The sequence below is a fragment of the Cherax quadricarinatus genome, chromosome 4 (genome assembly GCF_038502225.1).
Source record: "Cherax quadricarinatus isolate ZL_2023a chromosome 4, ASM3850222v1, whole genome shotgun sequence".
In the NCBI taxonomy this organism is placed as follows: domain Eukaryota; kingdom Metazoa; phylum Arthropoda; class Malacostraca; order Decapoda; family Parastacidae; genus Cherax; species Cherax quadricarinatus.
In genome coordinates, this window is record NC_091295.1 from 71897015 (window position 1) to 71924978 (window position 27964).

Below are 27964 nucleotides of genomic sequence, written 5' to 3' on the forward strand. Positions count from 1 at the left end.
TAAAAATACAGTATATTCTCTTTCCATGTTTAAACTCACAAGAATGTACATTTGTAAAAAATACTCTACTGCTACTACTACTAGTAATAATAATAATATTAATATTAATACAGCCTCTTCTCGCTTAATGACAGAGTTCCGTTCCTAAGACCATGTCAGTAAATGAATTCGTCGCTAAGTAAGGAGCATACTATAATGATAGTGGGTTTGTGTCAACCATCTATGATATTGTTTTAATGTCACCTTTGCACAATTTATAACATTTCTGGTATATTTTCAAATGCTTATACAGTAGTGTACTGTATAATGTAATAAACAGAATAGAGGAAATCAGCTCCAATATACATTATTTACATATGAATACTGGTTAGAGAGCTTGTCATAGGTCTGAGTCGTCAGTAAACGAGTACGTCGCTAAGTGAGGAGAGACTGTAATGAAGTTTGTCTCTCTACCATTAATATGCACAGTAATAAAAATAGTGTACTTTATATTAGTCAGGGAAAATGCTAAACCTCTAAGGGTCCTACACGTGGAGAATGGGTAGCATTCAGGTTTGATCCAAGGAAGAGGAGAGTACAGTTCCTTGGATCAACACTCTCTCACAGGCATCTAGGCTTTTCTCTTGAAGGATAAAATTAATCTGGTGTAGTAACAAAGTGAGAAGATGTGTGGGGTCGTTTTCTCTCAACATCGTGTGGTAGATTGACAGAGAGCACCAGACTCGTGAATTACAGGAAACAACAGGCCTCTTGAATAGCAAGGAGCACCACACTTCATGAATGGCAAGGAGCGCCACACTTCATAAATGGCAAGGAGCACCACACTTCATGAATGACAGGAAGCACCACATTCCATGAATGGCAAGGAGCACCACATTTCATGAATGGCAGGAAGCACCACATTTCATGAATGGCAAGGAGCACCACACTTCATGAATGGCAGGAAGCACCACACTTCATGAACACTTCTACTCTACTGGCTGAGTTGTGTGAGACTTACATGATCATCAAATTTACATTAACATTAAGTGCGTGCTCCTCGAAGGATGGATGAGAATATCACATTTCAGAGGGTCATTTGTACTGTGATGTCCTTCCACTTCTAGCAACAGTTATTGAGTGATGGCTAATGTGTTTAGGTGTTATTTCATTTTAATCACCCTACCTCAGTGGGAAACAGTCAGTGATAAACATAATTAATGCCACCACCATGGGGAAGTGGGGGAAAAAAAAAGAATCCTTTGTCTGTAAGCCATTGTAAGATAGGTGTGAAGCATGGATTTTAAATGTTGGAGGAAGGAGAAGGCCAAAGGCAGCAGAGATGTTATGTTTGAGGCTGATGTGCGGTGTGAATATTATGCAGTGAATTTGGAGTATGGAGATTAGGTGTGGGATTATGATAAGTATAATTAAGAGGGTTGAAGAGGGGGTGTTCAGGTAATTTATGCATTTATAAATGGAACAAACCTAGGTAGTAGGTTGGTAGACAGCAACCGCCCAGGGAGGTATTACCATCCTGCCAAGTGAGTGTAAAACAGAAGCCTGTAATTGTTTTACACAATGGTAGGATTGCTGGGTTTTTTTTTATTCTGTCTCATACACATGCAAGATTTCAAGTGTGTCTTGCTACTTCTACTTACACTTAGGTCACACTACATATACATGTACAAGCATATATATACACACCCCTGTGGGTTTTCTTCTATTTTTTTTTTCTAGTTCTGGTTCTTGTTTATTTCCTCTTACCTCCATGGGAGAGTGGAACAGAATTCGTCCTCCGTAAGCCATGCATGTTGTAAGAGGCGACTAAAATGCCGGGAGCAAGGGGCTAGTAACCTCTTCTCCTGTATATATTACTAAATGTAAAAGGAGAAACTTTCGTTTTCCTCTTGGGCCACCCTGCCTTGGTGGGATACAGCCGGTGTGTTGAAAGAAATGGAACAAAATAGGATGACTAGGAGGGCATATAAATATGAAGTGGAAGGAAGGAGGGAAAGGAGTTGTCCAAGGAAGGGCTGGAGAGAGGGCACAGAAGAGGTTTTGTGTGCTACGAGCTTGAACATCCAACAAGCTTGCATGCATACATGAGATTAGAGTGAGTGGAGACAAGTGTTGTGTATAACTTGAGGTACTGGCCAAGTGTGAGCAAGGTAAAATTTATAGAGATCCAGGGAAAACTGGCAACCCAGACTCGAACCTTGGAAAAGGGAAGTACAGTATCTACATTCTAGAGGGGTGATAATGCTGCAGTTCACAGGTATTCGTACAGCTGACAAGACAGTGGTTGAATGAATGACAGCGAATAATTTTTTTTTTGTCACCCTACCTCAGTAGGAGACAGTAAGTGTGTAATAAAAAAAACACACACTTGAATATGCTACTTCCCTTTTTTATTTTTTTTCCCTTTATCATCCTGTGTACAGATGTAACCACAGGAGACCAAAATTTGTCGGGCAGCATTGTTGATGTGTTTAAATCTGTCAGGGCCCAGAAGTATTCCCCCGTACCATCTCGTCACCACAACCAAAACATCCTTGGCGTCAAGGATCTGAGTAAAAAAATTTAAATTTTAATATTGAAAGTTGTATATGTACTAATAAACACACAGGTTTAGCACTCTCAATAAATATAATAATAATAAAGACAAACTAAAAAAGCTTCAGCATAAATTCCATACATTAATTCTAGTCTTTCTAATCACCTCAAACTTTTTTCTATGTTAGATATGAATTGTATTACTGTGGCTGTAATTCATGATTATCAACATATCAATATGTTAAAATATTCTGAGGAAGAGGCAGGTAGCTTATGATTCCTTGGATCAAGAGCCCCTCACTAACAACTACTCCCAGAAAGGAGACTCATGTTGAACTTTGTATAAATCAGTGTTATTACTGGTGTCTGGCGGCCTCACAGGCACATGAAGTCCATGAATCGTGGAGTGTAATCATGGTAACACAGATGAACACCTATAATTATTCCTAATATTTAAGGATATGTAGGACTGCAGAAGAGCAGGGAGGCCTTAAGAAAAGTGTTTACATAAAAGCACAAAAGTGACAGTATTTACTCAAAGGAAAAAGACCTGTTTGTTACATTTATGGCTTTGGAAAAGGCATGTGACATGGTGAGTACAATAGCTATGTGGCAGATGTTGCAAATGCATGGAATAAAAGGTAGGTTACTAAAAGCAGCTAGGAGCTTTTATGCAGATAGTGAAGCTCAGGTTAGGGTATGTACCAGAGAAGGTAAACTATTTCCCAGTAGAAGTAGGCCATAGACAGGGATGTGTGATATCACCATGAATGTTAAATATATTTATAAATGGGGTTGTACAATAAGTGAATGCTAGAGTGTTGGTAAGAGGTGTGGGATACAAACTGGGAGTCATCATAGTTGCTGCTTGGCAATGAGACAGTTCTTTTGGGAGATTCTAAATACAAGCTGAAAATTTTTGATGGACGAACTTGGAAAATTAAAAGTGAACATAAAAAACAAAGAACAGCAATGTGTGAGGTAAATATTATGCAGAGAAGTTGGAATGCAAAAATTAAAGTGGTGAGAGATCACCTAGGGTATAATTCAGAAGGCTGAGGCAGAGTTCCTGAGGTGCTTTGGGCAAGTAGAGAGGCTAGGATAATAAAGAGGGTGCATAAATTTGGGATGGTAGTAAGGAGGGGCAGGGGTCATCCCAGGAACACGTGGAGGGTAGGGGGGCATATGTTCATATACATTAATAGCCAGGGTAAGCACTATATCATCACATAATAGCCAGGGTAAGCACTATATCATCACATAATAGCCAGGGTAAGCACTACATCATCACATAATAGCCAGGGTAAGCACTATATCATCACATTAATAGCCAGGGTAAGCACTATATCACCACATAATAGCCAGGGTAAGCACTATATCACCACATAATAGCCAGGGTAAGCACTATATCATCACATAATATCTAGGGTAAGCACTATATCATCACATAATAGCCAGGGTAAGCCCTATATCATCACATAATAGCCAGGGTAAGCACTATATCATCACATAATAGCCAGGGTAAGCACTATATCATCACATAATAGCCAGGGTAAGCACTATATCATCACATTAATAGCCAGGGTAAGTACTATATCATCACATAATAGCCAGGGTAAGCACTATATCATCACATAATAGCCAGGGTAAGCACTATATCATCACATAATAGCCAGGGTAAGCACTATATCACATTAATAGCCAGGGTAAGCACTATATCATCACATTAATAGCCAGGGTAAGTACTATATCATCACATAATAGCCAGGGTAAGCACTATATCATCACATAATAGCCAGGGTAAGCACTATATCACATTAATAGCCAGGGTAAGCACTATATCACCACATAATAGCCAGGGTAAGCACTATATCATCACATAATAGCCAGGGTAAGCACTATATCATCACATAATAGCCAGGGTAAGCACTATATCACCACATAATAGCCAGGGTAAGCATTATATCATCATATAATAGCCAGGGTAAGCACTATATCATCACATAATAGCCAGGGTAAGCACTATATCATCACATTAATAGCCAGGGTAAGCACTATATCATCACATAATAGCCAGGGTAAGCACTATATCACATAATAGCCAGGGTAAGCACTATATCATCACATAATAGCCAGGGTAAGCACTATATCATCACATAATAGCCAGGGTAAGCACTATATCACCACATAATAGCCAGGGTAAGCACTATATCACCACATAATAGCCAGGGTAAGCACTATATCATCACATAATAGCCAGGGTAAGCACTATATCACCACATAATAGCCAGGGTAAGCACTATATCACCACATAATAGCCAGGGTAAGCACTATATCATCACATAATAGCCAGGGTAAGCACTATATCATCACATAATAGCCAGGGTAAGCACTATATCACCACATAATAGCCAGGGTAAGCACTATATCATCACATAATAGCCAGGGTAAGCACTATATCATCACATTAATAGCCAGGGTAAGCACTATATCACATTAATAACCAGGATAAGCACTATATCATCACATTAATAGCCAGGGTAAGCACTATATCACCACATAATAGCCAGGGTAAGCACTATATCACCACATAATAGCCAGGGTAAGCACTATATCATCACATTAATAGCCAGGGTAAGCACTATATCACATTAATAACCAGGATAAGCACTATATCATCACATTAATAGCCAGGGTAAGCACTATATCATCACATAATAGCCAGGGTAAACACTATATCATCACATAATAGCCAGGGTAAGCACTATATCATCACATAATAGCCAGGGTAAGCACTATATCATCACATAATAGCCAGGGTAAGCACTATATCATCACATAATACCCAGGGTAAGCACTATATCATCACATAACAGCCAGGGTAAGCACTATATCATCACATAATAGCCAGGGTAAGCACTATATCATCACATAATAGCCAGGGTAAGCACTATACCATCACATAATAGCCAGGGTAAGCACTATATCACCACATAATAGCCAGGGTAAGCACTATATCATCACATTAATAGCCAGGGTAAGCACTATATCATCACATAATAGCCAGGGTAAGCACTATATCACCACATAATAGCCAGGGTAAGCACTATATCATCACATAATAGCCAGGGTAAGCACTATATCATCACATAATAGCCTGGGTAAGCACTATATCATCACATTAATAGCCAGGGTAAGCACTATATCATCACATAATAGCCAGGGTAAGCACTATATCACATTAATAGCCAGGGTAAGCACTATATCATCACATAATAGCCAGGGTAAGCACTATATCATCACATAACAGCCAGGGTAAGCACTATATCATCACATAATAGCCAGGGTAAGCACTATATCATCACATTAATAGCCAGGGTAAGCACTATATCATCACATTAATAGCCAGGGTAAGCACTATATCATCACATAATAGCCAGGGTAAGCACTATATCACATTAATAGCCAGGGTAAGCACTATATCATCACATAATAGCCAGGGTAAGCACTATATCATCACATAACAGCCAGGGTAAGCACTATATCACATAATAGCCAGGGTAAGCACTATATCATCACATAATAGCCAGGGTAAGCACTATATCATCACATAATAGCCAGGGTAAGCACTATATCATCACATAACAGCCAGGGTAAGCACTATATCATCACATAATAGCCAGGGTAAGCACTATATCACATAACAGCCAGGGTAAGCACTATATCATCACATAATAGCCAGGGTAAGCACTATATCATCACATAATAGCCAGGGTAAGCACTATATCATCACATAACAGCCAGGGTAAGCACTATATCATCACATAATAGCCAGGGTAAGCACTATATCATCACATAACAGCCAGGGTAAGCACTATATCATCACATAATAGCCAGGGTAAGCACTATATCATCACATAATAGCCAGGGTAAGCACTATATCATCACATAACAGCCAGGGTAAGCACTATATCATCACATAATAGCCAGGGTAAGCACTATATCATCACATAACAGCCAGGGTAAGCACTATATCATCACATAATAGCCAGGGTAAGCACTATATCATCACATAATAGTCAGGGTAAGCACTATATCATCACATAACAGCCAGGGTAAGCACTATATCATCACATAATAGCCAGGGTAAGCACTATATCATCACATAACAGCCAGGGTAAGCACTATATCATCACATAATAGCCAGGGTAAGCACTATATCATCACATAACAGCCAGGGTAAGCACTATATCATCACATAACAGCCAGGGTAAGCACTATATCATCACATAATAGCCAGGGTAAGCACTATATCATCACATAATAGCCAGGGTAAGCACTATATCATCACATAACAGCCAGGGTAAGCACTATATCATCACATAATAGCCAGGGTAAGCACTATATCATCACATAACAGCCAGGGTAAGCACTATATCATCACATAATAGCCAGGGTAAGCACTATATCATCACATAATAGCCAGGGTAAGCACTATATCATCACATAATAGCCAGGGTAAGCACTATATCATCACATAACAGCCAGGGTAAGCACTATATCATCACATAATAGCCAGGGTAAGCACTATATCATCACATAACAGCCAGGGTAAGCACTATATCATCACATAACAGCCAGGGTAAGCACTATATCATCACATAATAGCCAGGGTAAGCACTATATCATCACATAATAGCCAGGGTAAGCACTATATCATCACATAACAGCCAGGGTAAGCACTATATCACATAATAGCCAGGGTAAGCACTATATCATCACATAACAGCAAGGGTAAGCACTATATCATCACATAATAGCCAGGGTAAGCACTATATCATCACATAATAGCCAGGGTAAGCACTATATCATCACATAATAGCCAGGGTAAGCACTATATCATCACATTAATAGCCAGGGTAAGCACTATATCATCACATAATAGCCAGGGTAAGCACTATATCATCACATAACAGCCAGGGTAAGCACTATATCATCACATAACAGCCAGGGTAAGCACTATATCATCACATAATAGCCAGGGTAAGCACTATATCATCACATAATAGCCAGGGTAAGCACTATATCATCACATAACAGCCAGGGTAAGCACTATATCATCACATAATAGCCAGGGTAAGCACTATATCATCACATAATAGCCAGGGTAAGCACTATATCATCACATAATAGCCAGGGTAAGCACTATATCATCACATTAATAGCCAGGGTAAGCACTATATCATCACATAATAGCCAGGGTAAGCACTATATCATCACATTAATAGCCAGGGTAAGCACTATATCATCACATAATAGCCAGGGTAAGCACTATATCATCACATAATAGCCAGGGTAAGCACTATATCATCACATAATAGCCAGGGTAAGCACTATATCATCACATTAATAGCCAGGGTAAGCACTATATCATCACATAATAGCCAGGGTAAGCACTATATCACCACATAATAGCCAGGGTAAGCACTATATCACCACATAATAGCCAGGGTAAGCACTATATCATCACATAATAGCCAGGGTAAGCACTATATCATCACATAATAGCCAGGGTAAGCACTATATCACCACATAATAGCCAGGGTAAGCACTATATCACATTAATAGCCAGGGTAAGCACTATATCATCACATAATAGCCAGGGTAAGCACTATATCACCACATAATAGCCAGGGTAAGCACTATATCATCACATTAATAGCCAGGGTAAGCACTATATCATCACATTAATAGCCAGGGTAAGCACTATATCATCACATAATAGCCAGGGTAAGCACTATATCACCACATAATAGCCAGGGTAAGCACTATATCATCACATAACAGCCAGGGTAAGCACTATATCACCACATAATAGCCAGGGTAAGCACTATATCATCACATAATAGCCAGGGTAAGCACTATATCATCACATAACAGCCAGGGTAAGCACTATATCATCACATAACAGCCAGGGTAAGCACTATATCATCACATAATAGCCAGGGTAAGCACTATATCATCACATAATAGCCAGGGTAAGCACTATATCATCACATAATAGCCAGGGTAAGCACTATATCATCACATAATAGCCAGGGTAAGCACTATATCATCACATAATAGCCAGGGTAAACACTATATCATCACATAACAGCCAGGGTAAGCACTATATCATCACATAATAGCCAGGGTAAGCACTATATCACCACATAACAGCCAGGGTAAGCACTATATCATCACATAACAGCCAGGGTAAGCACTATATCATCACATAATAGCCAGGGTAAGCACTATATCACCACATAACAGCCAGGGTAAGCACTATATCATCACATAACAGCCAGGGTAAGCACTATATCACATAACAGCCAGGGTAAGCACTATATCATCACATAACAGCCAGGGTAAGCACTATATCATCACATTAATAGCCAGGGTAAGCACTATATCATCACATAACAGCCAGGGTAAGCACTATATCATCACATAATAGCCAGGGTAAGCACTATATCATCACATAACAGCCAGGGTAAGCACTATATCATCACATAACAGCCAGGGTAAGCACTATATCATCACATAACAGCCAGGGTAAGCACTATATCATCACATAACAGCCAGGGTAAGCACTATATCATCACATAACAGCCAGGGTAAGCACTATATCATCACATAACAGCCAGGGTAAGCACTATATCATCACATAACAGCCAGGGTAAGCACTATATCATCACATAACAGCCAGGGTAAGCACTATATCATCACATAACAGCCAGGGTAAGCACTATATCATCACATAACAGCCAGGGTAAGCACTATATCATCACATAACAGCCAGGGTAAGCACTATATCATCACATAACAGCCAGGGTAAGCACTATATCATCACATAACAGCCAGGTTAAGCACTATATCATCACATAACAGCCAGGGTAAGCACTATATCATCACATAACAGCCAGGGTAAGCACTATATCATCACATAACAGCCAGGGTAAGCACTATATCATCACATAACAGCCAGGGTAAGCACTATATCATCACATAATAGCCAGGGTAAGCACTATATCATCACATAATAGCCAGGGTAAGCACTATATCATCACATAACAGCCAGGGTAAGCACTATATCATCACATAACAGCCAGGGTAAGCACTATATCATCACATAACAGCCAGGGTAAGCACTATATCATCACATAATAGCCAGGGTAAGCACTATATCATCACATAATAGCCAGGGTAAGCACTATATCATCACATAATAGCCAGGGTAAGCACTATATCATCACATAATAGCCAGGGTAAGCACTATATCATCACATAATAGCCAGGGTAAGCACTATATCATCACATAATAGCCAGGGTAAGCACTATATCATCACATAACAGCCAGGGTAAGCACTATATCATCACATAACAGCCAGGGTAAGCACTATATCATCACATAATAGCCAGGGTAAGCACTATATCATCACATAATAGCCAGGGTAAGCACTATATCATCACATAATAGCCAGGGTAAGCACTATATCATCACATAATAGCCAGGGTAAGCACTATATCATCACATAACAGCCAGGGTAAGCACTATATCATCACATTAAACATGCAGAAGATTCCTGGTTAGATAAATAGTAATAAATTACATCTTTTTTGTATACTTTTTTAGGTTTTAGGATTATGTTTTGAGCTTTAGGAGACGAGTGGCTTTTAATGTATGTGTTCTTGAGTGTCAGCAAGGTAACACTTACAAAGGAATTCCCACCTCCAGGACTTGAGTTCTGTTAGTCAAACTGAAGTCCTAGAGGTGAGAAAGGCAGTGCTTGCACTCTTAAGGAGGGGTGGGGATGTTATAGTAGAAGGGTGAACTGACTCTCATGTCAATACACTTCTGGCAAGAAAACAATTGAATGAATAATGATGTATATTTACTTTGTTTTTTCCTCCATGGGGAAGTGGAAAAGAATTCTTCCTCCTTAAGCCATACGTGTCGTAAGAGGTGACTAAAATGTTGAGGGCAAAGGGGCTAGTAACACTTTCTCCTGCATGAATTACTAAATTTTAAAAGAAAAACAAAAGTTTTTCTTTTTAGGTCACCCTGACTCGGTGGGATACGACTGGTTCTTCTTCTTTCTTCTTTCAACAAACCAGCCATATCCCACCGAGGCAGGGTGGCCCAAAAAGAAAAACGAAAGTTTCTCTTTTTAAATTTAGTAATTTATACAGAAGGGGTTATTAGCCCCTTGCTCCTGGCATTTCAGTTGCCTCTTACAACACGCATGGCTTATGGAAGAATTCTGTTCCACTTCCCCATGGAGATAAGAGGAAATAAACAAGAACAAGAACTAGTAAGAAAATTGAAGAAAACCCAGAGGGGTGTGTGTATATATGCTTGTTGGAGTGTGAGCAGGGTAATATTTAGTGAAGGGATTCAGGAAAAAAGGTTATTTTTATATAGCTGGACCTGAGTCCTGGAAATGGGAAGTACAATGCCTGCACTCTGAAGGAGGGGTTTGGGATATTGGCAGTTTGGAGGGGTGTATTGTGTATCTTGATACGTATATACTTCTAAACTGTTGTATTCTGGACACCTCTGCAAAAACAGTGATTATGTGCGAGGTGAAAGAGTTGAATGATGATGAAAGTATTTTCCTTTTGGGGATTTTCTTTCTTTTTAGGGAGACAGCCAACTTGTTAAAAAAAAAAAAAAAAAAAAAATGTATGTGTAGTGTGACCTAAGTGTAAGTAGAAGTAGCAAGACATACCTGAAACCTTGTATGTTTATGAGACACAAACATGGACACCAGCAATCCTACCATCATGTAAAACAATTACAGGCTTTCGTTTTACACTCACTTGGCAGGACGGTAGTACCTCCCTGGGCGGTTGCTGTCTACCAACCTACTACCTATAACGACTGGTTCAGTAATTAAAAAAAAAAAAAAATTACAGGTCACCCTTCCTTGTAGGGAGATAGCTATCCAAATATAAAAATTAAGGATAAGACATACACTTGCATATGCTATTTGCCCTTTTTATTTTTTTTCCCCTTGTCATCCTGCGTACAGATAATATAACCACACAAGTCCAAAATCTGTCGAGCAGCATTGTTGATGTGCTTAAATCTGTCGGGTCCTAGGTGGACTCCCCCATACCATCTGGTCACTACAACCAAAACATCCTTGGCATCAAGGATCTGAGTAATAAAAATTAAGATTTTAATAATATTTGTATAATGAAGAGGTGTTTGTTTCTAGTGTAGTTGGTGCCTTGTGTTTCATTATACCTCTCAAGGGTGAGAAGGCAGAGTTATTATAGTGCTCAAGAGTGGGAAGTTAGAATCATTATAGCTCTCAAGGGTGAGAAAGCAGAGACATTCCAGTTCTCAAGGGTAAAAAAGCAGAGTACCAATAAGAGGTGCTTATAATACAAAGACAATTAGAGCAGAGGATGTCTTTAATAAGATAATGCTTCAATCAAGGAGACTCATTAAGTCATGACCTGAATAAAGGAGAGGTTTATCAAGTCATGAATTGATTCAAGGAGCTTTATAAAGTCATGACAAGTATCAAGGAGAGCTTTATCAAGTCATGGCTCAACAAAGTTCTTCTGGAGCACAACTTTTAATAAAGGCTTATTCAGCTTTAAGCATCTTTCTGTTACTCACAGCTCCCAAGGAAGAGCTTCCAGGATGCATCAGCATTGCAGCTCAAACTCCTAAAGTGTAGAGTGAGCAGCAGTGTATGTGCAGGGAATGTATGTTTAGCAGAAGTAGTGATTTCAATGAGTACAGTGGACCCCCGGATAACGATCAGCTCCCAACTCGACCAATTATGTAAGTTTATTTTTGTAAGTGCTTTTGTAGGTGTATTTTTAGGGGTCTGAAATGGACTAATCTAATTCACAATATTTCTTATGGGAACAAATTTGGTCTACAACGGCACCCAAACAGACTTCTGGATTGAAATAATATCGTTATGCGGGGGTCCACTGTATTGTGTGCTGTTACGACTGTATGAGACAGAGTCTGATACAGTCATAACAACTGCCTTTCATTGCATGACCATTTATTTGAGAGGGTTTGCCATTTTGATCCCCATGCATAAATGTCCCATGTGAGGAATGGATAACCGAGAGAAAAGCATAAGATTAACAAGGTGCTGTGAGGGAGAGAGCAGTTTTTAGAAAGCATACCTGATGTGCTTTTTTTACATTTTCATTCACACTATCACTGTCCTGCCAGAGGCATGTATATAATATTAATACAATATTAAATTTCACTCCATGGCAGAGTGGAAAAGAATCCCTCCTCCATGAGCCATGCACGTTGTAAGAGGTGACTAAAATGCCATATGAAAATAATGGGTCGCCCTACCTCAATGGGAGATGGCAGGTGTGTTAAAAAAGAGATCAAAATGATTTCTTTGCACTATCAACAGGGAGAACAAAAGGTCACATGTTAACTAAGACATGTACATACCTGGAGCAGGTGCAGGAGACGACTGCCTGCATGAATCTCTCCATCGTCCTCACAGTTCTGGTTAACGTTTGAGGATCCCTCGGGGTAAAATCGGTAGGCAAACATATTATGAGTTGCATTTGCAATCTTCTTGTTCTCATACAGCTTCCTCAATACCTGCCTGAATTTTGCCAAGTGAGAAATATTTATGAATTATAATAAACAAAAGATGTACATAGCACAAAGTGTTTCTTACTCTGCACAGCTGTAATATAATAGAACAAATATTTGATAATAACCTACTGTATAGCAATATTTTGATAAAGAGTCAATCCAACTATTAACTTCCTACCCTAAAAATGATCACTCAAAAACTATAACAATCTGAATCAGCCAAATTATAAAATAATAATGATTAGAAAGGAATCAAAACAGAAATACAGTACTTGACATGAGCCTCTGATTTGACGGCCGCAAGGTGTGGCTGAAAGTGACTTTTGCGATCGGAGATAATCTCACCAGAAATTATCTTAGGACAAGGTGTTAGGTCTTCTGTTTCGTCTTCCAGCTTACATGATGCTAAACTTAATGTGATCTGAAAAAGAATGTCATTTATGTGATAAGAAGAAGACATGAAGTTAACTTATAACGGGATCCTAAATCAACAATGCTTTGGTGTTCGACATTTATACAGTGGAACCTCAAATATTGAACTTTCTTCATTCCAGTGCTATTACCGAATGAATTTATTCCCATCAGGAATAATGTAAATTAGATAGTTCATTTCAGACCCTCAAAAATACACTTAAAAAAGTACTTATAAAAATACACTTACATAACTGGTTGAGTTGGGAGCAGTTAGATATTTGAGGTTCCACTGTATATATATATATAATTTCTCCTACATTAATTATGGTATTTATTATATGATGCCCTTGGATATAATCTGTAACAATATTTTGAAAAACCGCTGTAGCTGGCAACAACCCAGTCATGGCCTGGTCTAGTCATGGACCGGACTGCAGGGGCACTGACCCCCCAGAACACCTTCCAGGTATAACCACATGACCTGGTGTGCCAGCTGGAAAGACAGAGAAACATACAATAAGTCAGAGACTAACAAATAATAAAATAATAAAAAGGCACAATAACATGATTAGTATTGCTTGTGGTGGCTCGTTAGTGCCATCAAATAAACTTATAGTTAATATTTATGTCTTGCAAACACATGGCTCACTAAGGTGCATCCATCTACAAATAATATGCACATAGGAGATTAGATTTTTTTTCTATTTTTTTTTTTTTAGATGCAGCCTGCCTCACTGCCCCCCCTCTCTCTCTCTCTCTCTCTCTCTCTCTCTCTCTCTCTCTCTCTCTCTCTCTCTCTCTGCTTCTCTCTCTCTGCTTCTCTCTCTCTCTTTTTTTTCTCTTTCTTCTCTCTCTCACTCTCTCTCTGCTTCTCACTCTCTCTCTCTGCTTCTCTCTCTCTCTCTCTCTTTTTTCTATTTCTCTCTCTCTCTCTCTCTCTCTCTCTCTCTCTCTCTCTCTCTGCTTCTCTCTCTCTCTGCTTCTCTCTCTCTCTCTCTGCTTCTCTCTCTCTCTGCTTCTCTCTCTCTCTCTCTCTCTCTCTCTCTGCTTCTCTCTTTTTTTTTTTTTTTTTTTTACACAGGGTTTGACAAGGTTAAGGATCCCTAGCTTTACTGACAAGCTATTTACAGGTTAAGGATTCCTAACTTTATTGGCAAGCTAAGAGCTGTTACCTACATCAGCTCATTTGAAAGCATTTTTATTGTTATGAGACATACAAGTAGGGAACAGGATGAAGTTGGAGCCATCTGTGGGCCAGCATTTTCATTTGATCAACTGACTTTATCTCGTTGACATCATTATGCTGTACGAATGTGTTCCATACTCGAGCCATCCTGGGTATGTATGATCTCAGATGGAGTGATGTTCTGGAGAAGGGTACAGCCAGAGTGAAGCTGCTGCTTTCTGCCCGTCTTGTGGCATAAAAGCTTGTTTCACGCTGTCCTCGAAGTGGATCCAATATTGGCCTTGTACATAACAGTAAGGCCACCCACATCCCTCCTATGTTGAAGGCTCTGCTGAAATGACAGATCTATCCAGGATGGGTCCAGGCGAGAGATGAGACGTCTTGCTCTGTTCTCTACTCTGTCAAGCAGTCACAGATGAGAGAGGGGGCAGGCAAACCAAGAAAGTGGAGCATACTCAAGGTGTGAGCGTACTTGTGCCTCGTACAGGATCTTGCAACCCCTACTGTCAAGCAGATGCGAGATACAGCGAAGTGCTGTAAGCTTCCTGGCTGCCTTGTTTGCAAGATTTACAACATGGTTCTTCATGGTTAGTTTGGAGTCAAATTTCACCCCAAGGATATCAACTTCTTCTCCAGGTGCCAACACCCTCCCATTCATCCTTACTACTGCACCAGCATTACCATCATGGTGCCTAGAGACGATCATCATTTGCGTTTTCTCAGGTGCAAATGTTTCTTGCCATCTATTTCCCCAAGCTGATATAGCTCTCAGCTGGTAATTGATGTAGCTTAGAGCAGCTGGCATTTCTTCTCTTGGATAAGTGAATGTCAGTGTACAGTCATCTGCATATGCATGTGATTCTGGGATGAGATGAAGAAGGTCGTTGAAGTAGACATTCCATAACAATGGACCCAGCACACTACCTTGTGGAACACTTGCCCCAATAGGATGTCTTGCTGATTCCATTCCATTGAGAACTACACTTAGAGATCTACCATGAAGGTAATCACTGAGGAGACATAGCGTAGAGCCTGCAATTCCCAGTGCCTGAAGTTTTGCTAAGAGGCCCTGGTGCCACACCCGGTCGAAAGTGCCAGCAATGTCCAGTGCTACCACACAGCTGACTTTGGATTCATCCAGTGACTGGTGCCACTTAGTGGAGAGGTTTAACAACAGATCAGCAGCAGAGTAACCTTTCCTGAAGCCATATTGGCGATCACAAAGTAGTGAGTGGTATTCAAAAAACTCTGTCATTTGTCTTGAGATTATTGTCTCAAGGATCTTACCAGTGATTGACAGGAGTGACACTGGTCTGCAGTTGCTGATTTCTGCTCTGCTCTTCTTTTTGTGAACAGGGACTACATTTGCCTCTTTCCATAGAGAGGGCCATTTACACTGTACTAGGCAGTGCTGAAAGATGCGAGTTAGAGGTGCTGCTAGCTGGTCTGCACATCTTCTCACCAATCTTGGGCTCAACTTGTCTGGGCCCACAGCCTTTTCTTGGTCAAGCGATTTAAGAAGGAAATGCACCTCCTCCTGCCTTATTGTCACCACTGACAGTTTTGACACAGTTCTTGCAGCTAGCCAAGGAGGGTCCCTTGCTGGATCAGGAACTTGCATTTTGGCAGCAAAGTGTTCAGCAAAGAGGTCTGCCTTCTCTTGACTACTAGTAGAGGTGGTCCCATCCTGTCGATTTAGAGGTGGAATGAGCTCATCAGGCAGATAACCTTGTCTGTCCTTGACCAGGGACCACCAGGTTTTGGAGCCTACCCTACCTGATGCTAGTTTTCTTTTAGTGTCCACCTCCCATTTAGCAATGGCCCACTTTTGAACGTCACCCATATGCCTACAGGCTTGCGTGTGCAAGTTCCTGTTTTAGGTGGTAGGATGTCTCTTATACCTTCGCCATGCTTTGTACTTAGCAGTAGCAGCCTCTCTACAACGAAAGCCAAACCAAGGCTGATCTGTAGGCTTTGTCACATATTGCCGGTGAGGAATGTGTTCTTGTTGTAGATTAAGAATGTGTCCAGTGAAGGCTTTCACTTGGTTGTCAACATCCCCTTGGAGAAGAGCATTCCAATCGGTGGTGGCGAGCTCAGAGCGAAGGGCTGGCCAATTACCTCTTTCCCATAGCCAGGTTGTGCGTGTGGACTCCTCACCCCGTTCTGTTGACATCTTAAGTGTCGTAAAAACAGCCTTGTGGTCAGACGATCCAACGTAGCCGAGGGGTTGACAAGTGACTATGCCTTCTGCCAGATCACTCACTACTGGGTCAAGGGAGGAGCCAGAGATATGAGTAGGGAAATCAACAAAGTTTCTCATGTCAAACACTGCAAGAAGGTCATCAAAGTCCCTCTGTTTAAGGTGCTGGTTGAGGTCACCAACAATTATAATATGTTGACTGTTGTGTTGTAGCAGAAGGGAGTCAATATTTTCTATTAGGAAGTTGATGGGGTCTGCATGTTGCCACTGAGGTCTGTACATTGCACATGCTAGTACAGAGGTACTGGTGTTTATACAGAGCTTGAAGAACATCATTTCAAGATGTGTAGGGGTGGCAACATCAATGTGCTGGGCATGAACACTTTTAGAGAAGCACACACAGCAACCTCCTCCTTGCCTCTTGCCTGTCTCTTCTCATCCATGAGGTGTAGCCAGCAATTCTTGCAAAATTTTCTGGAGTCCTGTCATCCAAAAAATGTTTCAACAACAGCTATCATGTCGGGGACGTCAGTGTTCACAAAACTATGTAGTGAGCTCTCCAACATTAGTAATGAAACCTCTAATGTTGGCCGACAGGATGCTGATAGACTGGCTCCTCATGATGAAGTGGTCAGCTTGAGGTGGTGGGTGTGTAGGGAATGTAAGGTGCCTGCCCTTGAGAGAGGTAGGGTACTGAGGCAGCTGCAGGGATGTAGGTCTGTGGTCTTGTATAAGGCACAATACCACCTGCTGGGCTGGGATAGGAGTAGCTAAGTGGGTGACGTGTGAGTTTGTTCACCAATTCAGAGATCCTGCTGGTTTGTTCTGAGAACAGGTCTCTAAACAGGTGGCCCTGTCTGTCAAGTTCCTTTTTCTTCCGACACTGGTCCTCTCTCTCTCTCTCTCTCTCTCTCCCTCTCTCTGCTTCTCTCTCTCTCTCTCTGCTTCTCTCTCTCTCTCTCTCTCTCTCTCTCTCTCTCTCTCTCTCTCTCTCTCTCTCTCTCTCTCTCTCTCTCTCTCTCTCTCTCTCTCTCTCTCTCTCTCTCTCTCTCTCTGTGTCTCTCTCTCTCTCTCTCTCTCTCTCTCTCTCTCTCTCTCTCTCTCTCTCTCTCTCTCTCTGCTTCTCTCTCTTTCTGCTGCTCTCTCTCTGCTTCTCTCTCTACACAGGGTTTGACAAGGTTAAGGACCCCTAGCTTTATTGACAAGCTATTTACAGGTTAAGGATTCCTAACTTTATTGGCAAGCTAAGAGCTGTTACCTACATCAGTTCACTTGAAAGCATTTTTATTGTTATGAGACATACAAGTAGGGAGCAGGATGAAGTTGGAGCCATCTGTGGGCCAGCAATTTCATTTGATCAACTGACTTTATCTCGTTGCCATCATTATGCTCTCTCTGCTTCTCTCTCTTTTTCTGCTTCTCTCTCTCTCTCTCTCTCTCTCTGCTTCTCTCTCTCTCTCTCTCTCTCTCTCTCTCTCTCTCTCTCTCTCTCTCTCTGCTTCTCTCTCTCTCTCTCTGCTTCTCTCTCTCTCTCTGCTTCTCTCTCTCTCTCTCTCTCTCTCTCTGCTTCTCTCTCTCTCTCTGCTTCTCTCTCTCTCTCTCTCTCTCTCTCTCTCTCTGCTTCTCTCTCTCTCTCTTTCTCTCTCTCTCACACACACACACACACACACACACACACACACACAGGCCAGGAGCTTGGACTCGACCCCTGCAACCTCAACTAGGTGAGTACACCAGTCTGGAACCCACACTTGGTCAAGCACGTCAAGAAGTTAGAGAAAGTACGTACAAAGGTTTGCAACAAGGCTAGTCCCAGAGCTAAGGGGAATGTCGTACGAGGAAAGGTTGAGGGAAATCGGACTGACGACACTGGAGGACAGAAGGGTCAGGGGAGACATGATAATGACATACAAGATACTGCAGGAATAGACAAGGTGGACAGAGATAGGATGTTCCAGAGAGAGGACACAGAAACAAGGGGTCACAACTAGAAGCTGAAGACTCAGATGAGTCACAGGGACGTTAGGAAGTATTTCTTCAGTCATAGAGTCGTCAGGAAGTGGAATAGCCTAGAAAGTGAAGTAGTGGAGGCAGGAACCATACATAGTTTTAAGAAGAGGTATGACAAAGCTCAGGAAGCAGAGAGGGAGAGGACCTAGTAGCGATCAGTGAAGAGGCGGGGCCAGGAGCTGAGTCTCGACCCCTGCAACCACAATTAGGTGAGTACAATTAGGTGATTACAGTGGTGCTCAGGACTCTATACCAGAGCTGCCATGTATATTCCTAGTAACACCCATCTGTGACAACAATCACAAAAAAAAAAATCAAGAAACGTTTCTCAACTTACATAATGAGAGCAGTGTACTGTAAGAAAATGTTATCTAATACTCCCTATGATAATGACTTGCATAATGACAATTTTTGGTGGAATGTATCTCTGGTTAACCAATCACTTCCTTCATCAATGTACTGGACAAGAGAAAATTTGCATATACGTACAAATTATTTAAATGTTGTTAAGCCATAGCTCTCTATCCGTTGCTGTATTTACCCGATTATTGACGTTCATATAAAAAGAGCAAGTACATTTTAATAAAGTCATATGATTACTTTTCAGTTTTGGGGTCATGTACCAAGCAAAAACATAATGAGCACAAATAATTATTAATGACCTATAAGGGTCTTACATGCACAAAAAATAAAATGAATAGTCAAAGTTGTATGTGAAATGGCTTACAGCAAAAAAATTGTACAGTACCTTACAATCACATGGATTATAAAGAAGGTGAATTCTGGGATTCAGTAGGACAAGCATAAAATAAATTCATATTAGTTAATGCTGTTAATGCATGAAAATAGTCAGGTTTACCTGGTGGTGGTCCTGCTGTTCCCTGGCTTGGTCGTGCTCCACCATAAACTGACGTATCCTCTCAACCCACAGGTAGATGACGCTCTCCCCAAGATTTTCTCTGTTAAACAATGTTAATGATTTAACATGCATTTATTTGCGTGTATTTCCACACGCTGAATTTTTATCAAATTTTCAAAATTAAATATTAACAACCAATGTATTTTTGTTGTAATTACCATAACAGTAAAATAATGCCCTACCTCCATATGTTGTGTATAATATTCCTTAATAATTACATTTGTCTGACTAAAGTACATATTGGAATCTTTGTTTCCTAGCAAACAAATTTGAAAGATACTTTATTTCATAAGTATCTTTCTCCTCTAGCAAATTTAAAATAATCTTTACCTATACAAAAATAAAAATAGCTCCTCAGAAATTAGCTAATTAAAATTCTTACAGATAAATTTCCTCCAAGTATCCACAGAGTTCTTGGCGCTGGAGTCCCTTCAGCCATGGTGCACTTAACATGTAAATTGGAGGAGAGTCACTCGGATAGTCTGGAGGCATTGTTACCTAAAATAAAAACAAAAGCAATGGTACAATGCCACCCATTGCTGCTGGTGTGTACACATAGCAGTCTCTTTCATCCACCTTAATGGTGTCATCTCCCGTTGTTTTTCAGAATAACGCTCTGGTGCAACCGTATTCAGGGATGATAGTACCACTGGGTGCAATTCCCTCTTCTTCATGTGATGGAAGGAATGGGGTCCTAGCCTGAGTCATCTCATTTCCATGTATTAAATACAGTGAAATTTCGATAGTCTATAATTAGTCTGTCCAAATGCATTGCATACTAGTGTGCCTAACACTATGTTATTACATGCAAACTACATTATCTGTGTACTGCATAAAAAATTTGAATTTTAATTTAGACTTTGTAAGGTGATTTTTATGTACAGGACAATTTGATTTAAAAAAGAAATTCTTCTACACACGTGAGGGAATTTCCAGACAAGCTATCAATGAAAGAAATTTAAGACAGAGAAATCTCTTGATTGGTGGTAGTATATAAGAAGGGAAGGCAAATGGTACTGCTTTCTGGAACTTTGATCTCAATGACCCATTTCATCGTATCCCAAAATCCCATGCCTACACAGAGCACTACACTATAGCATTTATTAAATAGGAGTGGAAATATCTACTGCCCTGAGATTATTAGTGGGGAGTGGAGTCCAAATGCAAACATCATTTTTTTTACAAATTAGCCATCTCCTATGAAGATTGGATCATGACCCCCAAAAATCTGAACACATTTACCATCACTCAATCAATAGCTGTCTTGCTAGATCATACAAACATCACAATGCAAATAACCTTCCAAACTGTAACATTCCCACCCCTCCGTCAGTGTGCAGGCACTGCACTTCCCACCTCCAGGACTCAAGTCTGGCTAAATGGTTTCCCTGAATCCATTTATAGATGTGCATACTTTAAACATGGTCCAGTCGTTAATGCACTGGCCCTCAAGTTTCAAGACTCACATGCCATGAGTTCAAACCCCCACCCGTTCCCTGATATGTATTTATGGTGTCCCATACCCGGGTTGGTAGTGCATTCAGCTCACACACCAAGGTCCATGGTTCAATCCCTGGTATGGGTAGAAACATTGGGGCATGTTTCCTCAAGACACCTGCTATCCCTGTTCACCAAGCAGTAAATATGTACCTGGGTGTTAGTCGACTGGTGTGTGTCACATCCTAGGGAGAAGATTAACCTAAGTATACAAAGAGCCACTGTATAACCAGTGGCTTTCAATATACATAGTATGTCATTGATGTCAGCTATGGTCTGTGTAAGCTGTATCATATATTTGTGGAAGAACCAGTTAAGTTAATCGAGAGAAACGTTTGATTTATCCTCATTTTCACAGTGAGACTGTAGCTCATGTTGCAAAGCTCATCTTGTAGACATTGTCTTACCTGCAGGAGAGATGACACTTCTCCCTCTGTAATCTCTACACTGTAGGTTTTATGCTCAAGGCTTTCTGTGTGGAAGTCTGTGCCATAAATAGATGAAAGAGCCTCGATTTCATCCCTCTGAAAGGAAATATGTTGTGTTGCTTTAAAAAATTTAATAATAATACAGTGGACCCTCGAGTTTCGACAGCCTCGACTTTCGTGAAATTTGACCTTCGGCGAGTTTTTTTGGAAAAAATTGGCCTCGAGTTTCGTGAGAAAACTTGTGTTTTGGCGACCGTCCGGTACCCATCTGCCCGTCACCGCGCACACAAAGCCAGTCTCCCACACCATTCACGCTCAGTGTGCCATTGTTTACCAACACGTGACCATCACCCGTGGGTTCAAACGTAATAATCCTTTGTTTTTGTGATTACAACTGCTAAATAAGTCACCATGAGCCCAAGGAAAGCTAGTGCAAGCCCTTTGGTAAAGAAAGTGAGAAACACGATCGAATTCAAGAAGGAAATTATTGAAAAATATGAGAGTGGAGTGCGTGTTACAGAGCTTGCCAGGATGTATGGCAAGCCCCATTCAACCATCACTTCGATCGTGGAAACTATTGTGGCATTGGGGATGTCCCTGGGGTTGGAGGTGAGTGGTGAGGATGTGGAAAAGTTGGTGGAGGACCACAGGGAAGAGCTAACCAATGAAGAGCTGCAAGAGCTTCATCTGCAACAGCAACAGATCACAGCTCAGGAAACTACTGCAGAGGAGGAGGAAGAGAGATGGAGGAAGGTGCTTTCTTCAAAGATTAAGGACATTTGTGGAAAGTGGACTGAAGTGCAAACATTTATGGATGAACTTCACCCTAACAAAGCTGTTGCAGGCCATATTGGCAACATGTACAATGACAGTGTTGTGTCCCACTTTAGGGAAATCTTAAAGAAATGCCAGAAACAGACCTCTCTGGACAGATATTTTGTGCAACAGGGGTCCAGTGACTCTCAAGCTGGTCCCAGTGGCATTAACCCTTTGAGGGTTTCGGACGTACTAGTATGGCTTACGACCCAGGGTTTTTGACGTACTAGTACGCCTAAATTCTAGCGCCCTCAAATCTAGTGGGAGAAAGCTGGTAGGCCTTCATATGAAAGAATGGGTCTATGTGGTCAGTGTGCACAGTCTAAAAAAAATCCTGCAGCACACAGTGCATAATGAGAAAAAAAAAAACTTTGACCATTTTTTTGGAATAAAACAGCGACTTTGCACTGTATTTTCGTATGGTATTTATTGTTGTATTCTAGTTTTCTTGGTCTCATTTTATAGAATGGAAGACATATTACAGAAATTGAGATGATTTTGACTGGTTTTACAATGAAAGGTACCTTGAAATTGAGCTCAAAGTAGCAGAAATGTTCGATTTTTACCAAATTTCAAAAGTAAACAAATCGTGCCAAGCATGCAATATACGTCAACTGGTGAGTCTAATATTCTTTCACAAGTGCGCCAATAATATTTATACCATTTTTTACACTAATGCCGTAGTCTGCATAACAGTAAATCTTATATTTTTTCTGAGAATAAAAATTCAAAGCGGAAAGCAAAAGAATATAAGAGGGGCCTTGAGACGTGACTAATGACCAGAGGAAATGTCATTTTAGTGCCAGGAATGTCTTTCTTGTTTATTCTGGACCCTATTCGGAAATTGGCATCTTTTGAAATTTGTGTGAAATTGGCAAAATTGCTAAATTCTGACCACTGTACTGGATAGTTGAATTTCATAAATGGGTGGTTTCTTGCACCCATTCGATAGAAAAAATGGAGTTCTAGCGAAATATTCATGTTTTTTGTCGACTAGTACAGTGGAATTGGCCGAAAATGGGGCTCAATGTGGGCAAAATCGCCGATGCGTAAACATCGCCGAGACCACTAACTTTGCAAGAGCATAATTCCGTAAGTTTTCCATCAAATTTCAAGCTTTTGGTGTCTTTATGATTGGGAAAAGATTCTCTATCTTTCCATAAGAGAAAATAATTTTTTTTTTTTTTTAAATTTGGCCGACCCTGAGAACGAGTTTCGGAGAGGGCCTGTCGACCCTCAAAGGGTTAAAAGAAGAAGGGAAGTAACCCCAGATATGGGCTTCATACCTGAAGTCCTAATGGAAGGAGATTCTCCTTCCAAAAATTAGTGTACACCTTCCTCCTATCCCCTCCTCCCATCTTCCATCCACACAGAAGTCTTCAGTAAAGGTAAGTGTAATGTTATTATTATTTTTTTAAATGCATGTACTTTATTTCTGATTGTTTTCATTATGTAAATCTATTTTTAATTTGAAAAAAAATATTTTATTTTAATAGTTTTGGGTGTCTGGAACGGATTAATTTTATTTCCAATATTTCTTATGGGGAAAATGATTTCAAGTTTCGTGAATCTCGAACTTCGGCGGGCTCTCTGGAACAGATTAATCACGAAACTCGGGGGTCCACTGTACTAATAATAATTTTTAACACCAGCCATCTCCCACCATAGCATGACCTGAAAGAGAGGAAACACATTCAATGTCAGAAGTCAGTCACTATGCCAGAAACATGCAGATATCACAGTTCAGAAAACCCTCTAAATCGTCACCCCTCCTCCAGAGTACAGGCACTGTACTTCCCACCTCCATGACTCAAGTGCTCAGCACCTGCTCCTAGGCTGAGGGACTGATTACCTATCTCCCATTATTTGCTGTATACATTTCTATTACATTTTTTATAAAGTCAGGAGCAAGGGGCTAGTAACCCCTTCTCCTATATAATTACTACAAGTAAAAAGAAAAACTTTCATTTTTATTTTTAGATCACCCTGCCTTGGTGGGAGATGGCTGGTGTGTTAAAAAAAAAATTATTGCGCCCAATGGATGGCAAAATGTCTACAAGTAAAGATACCCAGATGTTACATGTCTAATTCATCATCTTGTCAGTGTTGAATACCACTGGTACACACCATACCACAGGTAGGAATAGAACCCACGATCAGAGAACCATAAAACTCCAGACTGATGCACTAGCCACTAGGCCAGATGGCCAGCTGGTTCTATCCCCGCCCATGGTATGGTTTGTTTGCAACTGTGTCACTACAATTTCGTGAGTATTGATACACACTTTACAGGTGGGCCCCACTGATACAGCAGGTTAGGTTCTGGGCTACTGCTGTAAAGTGAAAATTGCATTTTTTCACTTTCAAATGCATATAAAAGCCTGTTAACATGTTTACATTATCATATATTGAGTGAGCAATAGACCTAGGCCTAAAAAATGCAAATACATACAGTGCACACAGTACTTACTTTAATATATTTTTGACTTTGGCTTATAATAAGTAGTGAATTTATTTATTGTAGGAAGTCTGAATAAATGAAGAATTGGTATAATTGAAAAGTGCTGCATTAGCAAAATGCTGTACAGTGAAGCACTGTAAAGCAGGACCCTCCGGTATTTTGGATAGACGTATTGGGCTGCATCCTTGCACTGTCAAGTACTATATAAATTGAAATCATTAACAACCTTGAAACAGATGATTATATTGATGTAAAAATATAATAATGTGTTTGAAGATGTTAGAAAATATGGTATTACTACATCCATTTCTACAAACAAGCAGTAACAGGTGGATGAATAAGAGACATGAGCTACACTTGGGTATCTTGATGGTGGAGACATTTCACCAACCACTGGCTTATCAGTTCACTGCAGAGAACAACCCAGGTAGTAGTTTGAGGTGATCAATCCCTCAGCCTTCATCAGTCTGTTGGAGATGATGGAAGAATTGAAGTACGTAATAACTTGTAGTAAAAGTTCATATACATTAATATCTCATACTTATATGATACTAGAATCTTGGTACAGAGAATTCTCCTGCAACTTTAATGCTTGCCTAAGCTATTATCATGACCTACTTCCACTAGTGAACTCTACCACCCATGACATCGCCTCTGAACTGCTTCACCTCTCCTGATAAACTAGACACATATGAAACACTTGGGTATCTTTATTGAGGAAACATTTTGCCACACAGCGGCTTCATCAGTCCATACAAAGGAGAATGGTGAAGAACAAGAGGAGTGTGAGGTAATCAGTCCTTTAGCCTTGAGTCGATGTAATCAAAACCACCTTCAAGGCTGAAAAAGTGATCACCTCAGACTACTTCATGTCATCTATTATTTCCAGGTCTGTTTTCTGTATTAAAGCCATTGGTTGACTGGCAAAACATGAAATGTCTCTACAATAATGATACACATGAGTGTTGCATGTAATACCTAAGTGTTGCAAGTGATACCCAAGTGTTGCACATGATACTCAAGTGTTGCAAGTGATACCCAAGTGTTGCATGTGATACCCAAGTGTTGCACATGATACCCAAGTGCTGTACGTGTATTATTCAGGCATTGACATCACAAAATAAAATAGAACACATATATGGTATGTTAAGTAAGGGAAGGTTAAGTAAGGTTGGGTTACCATTGCTCTTACATATTTAATATTACACTTGCTGTAAATAATGAGAGCAATGACAGTCTGAACCATGTTAAGCTCTATCCTCTGTGCCCAGGATAATACCCAAATCTGGACTGAACTGGACTGAAAGAGAACAGGTAGACAACGCTGGTGACAATTTCTACAATAACGCACCAAAAATTGTAGAATATCTGTAGAAAGAGGAACAGAAAGTATTGTTTAGCTTAATGTGTTTATTTAGGTACAAGTATACATAAGTATGATTACCATACATAATGCAAATTAAAGGCCAAAAAGACACAATAATGTGACTGGAACAATAACAAATAACCCACACACAGGAGAAAGAAATTTGTGGCGATGTTCTGGTTCGATTTGGACCATTAAATAATCAGTGGTCCAAGTCGGACCAAAACATCATCATAAGCTTCTTTCTATGTGTGGGTTATTTGTGTAAAGTGTTAATTACCCTGGATAACCCAGAAAAGTCAAACAAAGTGACTTATTTCCATTGGGGGTCCTTGAATTTCCATTGAGGTCATGGAATTTCCATTGAGGTCATGGAATTTCCATTGGGGTCCTTGAATTTCCACCGAGGGTAATATAGAAAAAATGTCAAATATCTGTAAACAATACATGCCTTAAAATCTAATAATAATAGAATTACCAACAATTTGTCAGATAAAAAGAACACAAGTGTAACTAATGAGGCATTTAATTGCGGCAACGTTTTGCTCTCCAGGAGATTTAACAAGCTGTTATAGCTTGGAGAGCAAAACGTTGCTGCAAAAAAATGTTGCATTCGTTGCAAATGTATCCCTTCACCTAACAATATATAATACAGCTTCAAAAGTATATTGAGGCGCCTCATAAAAACCTGTTGGAAAAAAGTTTATACTGGCATTATATAAAAAAAACGTGCTTAATATTCTTCTTTCCACATTAATGTGCTGAAATGAACACTTAAAGAAAATATTAATCGGAAAAACAAAGTGGAAATTAAACCTAAATTTATTATAAAAAAGCAGCGCTAAACCTACAAGGGTCATACAATTAAACCTAAAAAAAACAAGAAAATACGATAATTCAGCAAAGTTCTCACCTGACAAGCTGAATTATTATCAGCCATGGTGATTAAGTCAATAAATAACAATTAAGCCACTAAGATATCCACTGAAGATAACCAAAGTTAATTTAGTTGTTATCAGTGTTGCATCACCTAATGTGTTCCTAATTTCCTTATTAGATCACTTATTGTTTCTAACTCCCTCCTAACACCTGTAGTCTCCATGAAGTTTCCTCAACCTATTGTAGATATATATGTGAGTAATATATGAGAGTATCAATGGTAACAACGTAAACAATGTTAAACAATATTTTCCTGGTATTTTGTTGGGTTAAAAAGTTACGAGAGAGAGAGGAGCCGTCTGAACCCTTCTGATGGGTTTGTCACTTTATCTGACCTTTTGGCGGGTTATTCTGGGTAATTTAGGTAAGTAAGTATGTTTATTTAGGCACAGGTACACATAAGTACAATTATTATACCCAGTTACATGTGTAAATTAACTAGGATAACCAGAAAAAGTCAAAGTGACTTATTTCCCCTGGGTTGTGTATTTGTACCTCAATAAGAGGAGCTGCATGAACCCTCTGGTTCCATTACTGACTTAATATACTTT

The 27964-nt window shown here is 40.0% G+C and overlaps 1 protein-coding gene across 4 annotated transcripts; it reads right to left on the reverse strand.

The window, feature by feature from the left end:
* LOC128684469 (protein IMPACT-B) lies at positions 1–27706 on the reverse strand. Of its 4 annotated transcripts, none has more exons than XM_070097673.1 (7): positions 27388–27705; positions 21811–21927; positions 20289–20404; positions 19847–19946; positions 13447–13595; positions 13022–13181; positions 1–2548 (listed from the first exon to the last, which is right to left on the reverse strand). In XM_070097673.1, exons 1-7 carry the CDS (start codon positions 27412–27414, stop codon positions 2378–2380), a joined length of 840 nt encoding a protein of 279 aa, XP_069953774.1. In that variant the 5' UTR covers positions 27415–27705; the 3' UTR covers positions 1–2377. The 4 variants fall into 4 exon arrangements, with proteins under 4 accessions (XP_069953774.1, XP_069953766.1, XP_069953769.1 ...); XM_070097665.1 differs by lacking the exon at positions 27388–27705 and adding an exon at positions 26301–26646; XM_070097668.1 differs by lacking the exon at positions 1–2548 and adding an exon at positions 11560–11737 and having other exon boundaries at positions 27388–27706.
* Positions 27707–27964: the final 258 nt, after the last annotated feature.

Bases quoted from the DNA above. Each gene is read 5' to 3' on its own strand.
- LOC128684469 (XM_070097664.1), bottom strand. From the start codon at position 26,354: ATGGTTCAGACTGTCATTGCTCTCATTATTTACAGCAAGTGTAATATT. The intron at 21,928-26,300 runs GTAAGAGCAATG...ATTTCCTTTCAG, and splicing joins GCAAGTGTAATATTAAATAT to AGGGATGAAATCGAGGCTCT. The intron at 13,596-19,846 runs GTAAACCTGACT...ATTCTTTTTCAG, and splicing joins AACAGCAGGACCACCACCAG to ATCACATTAAGTTTAGCATC.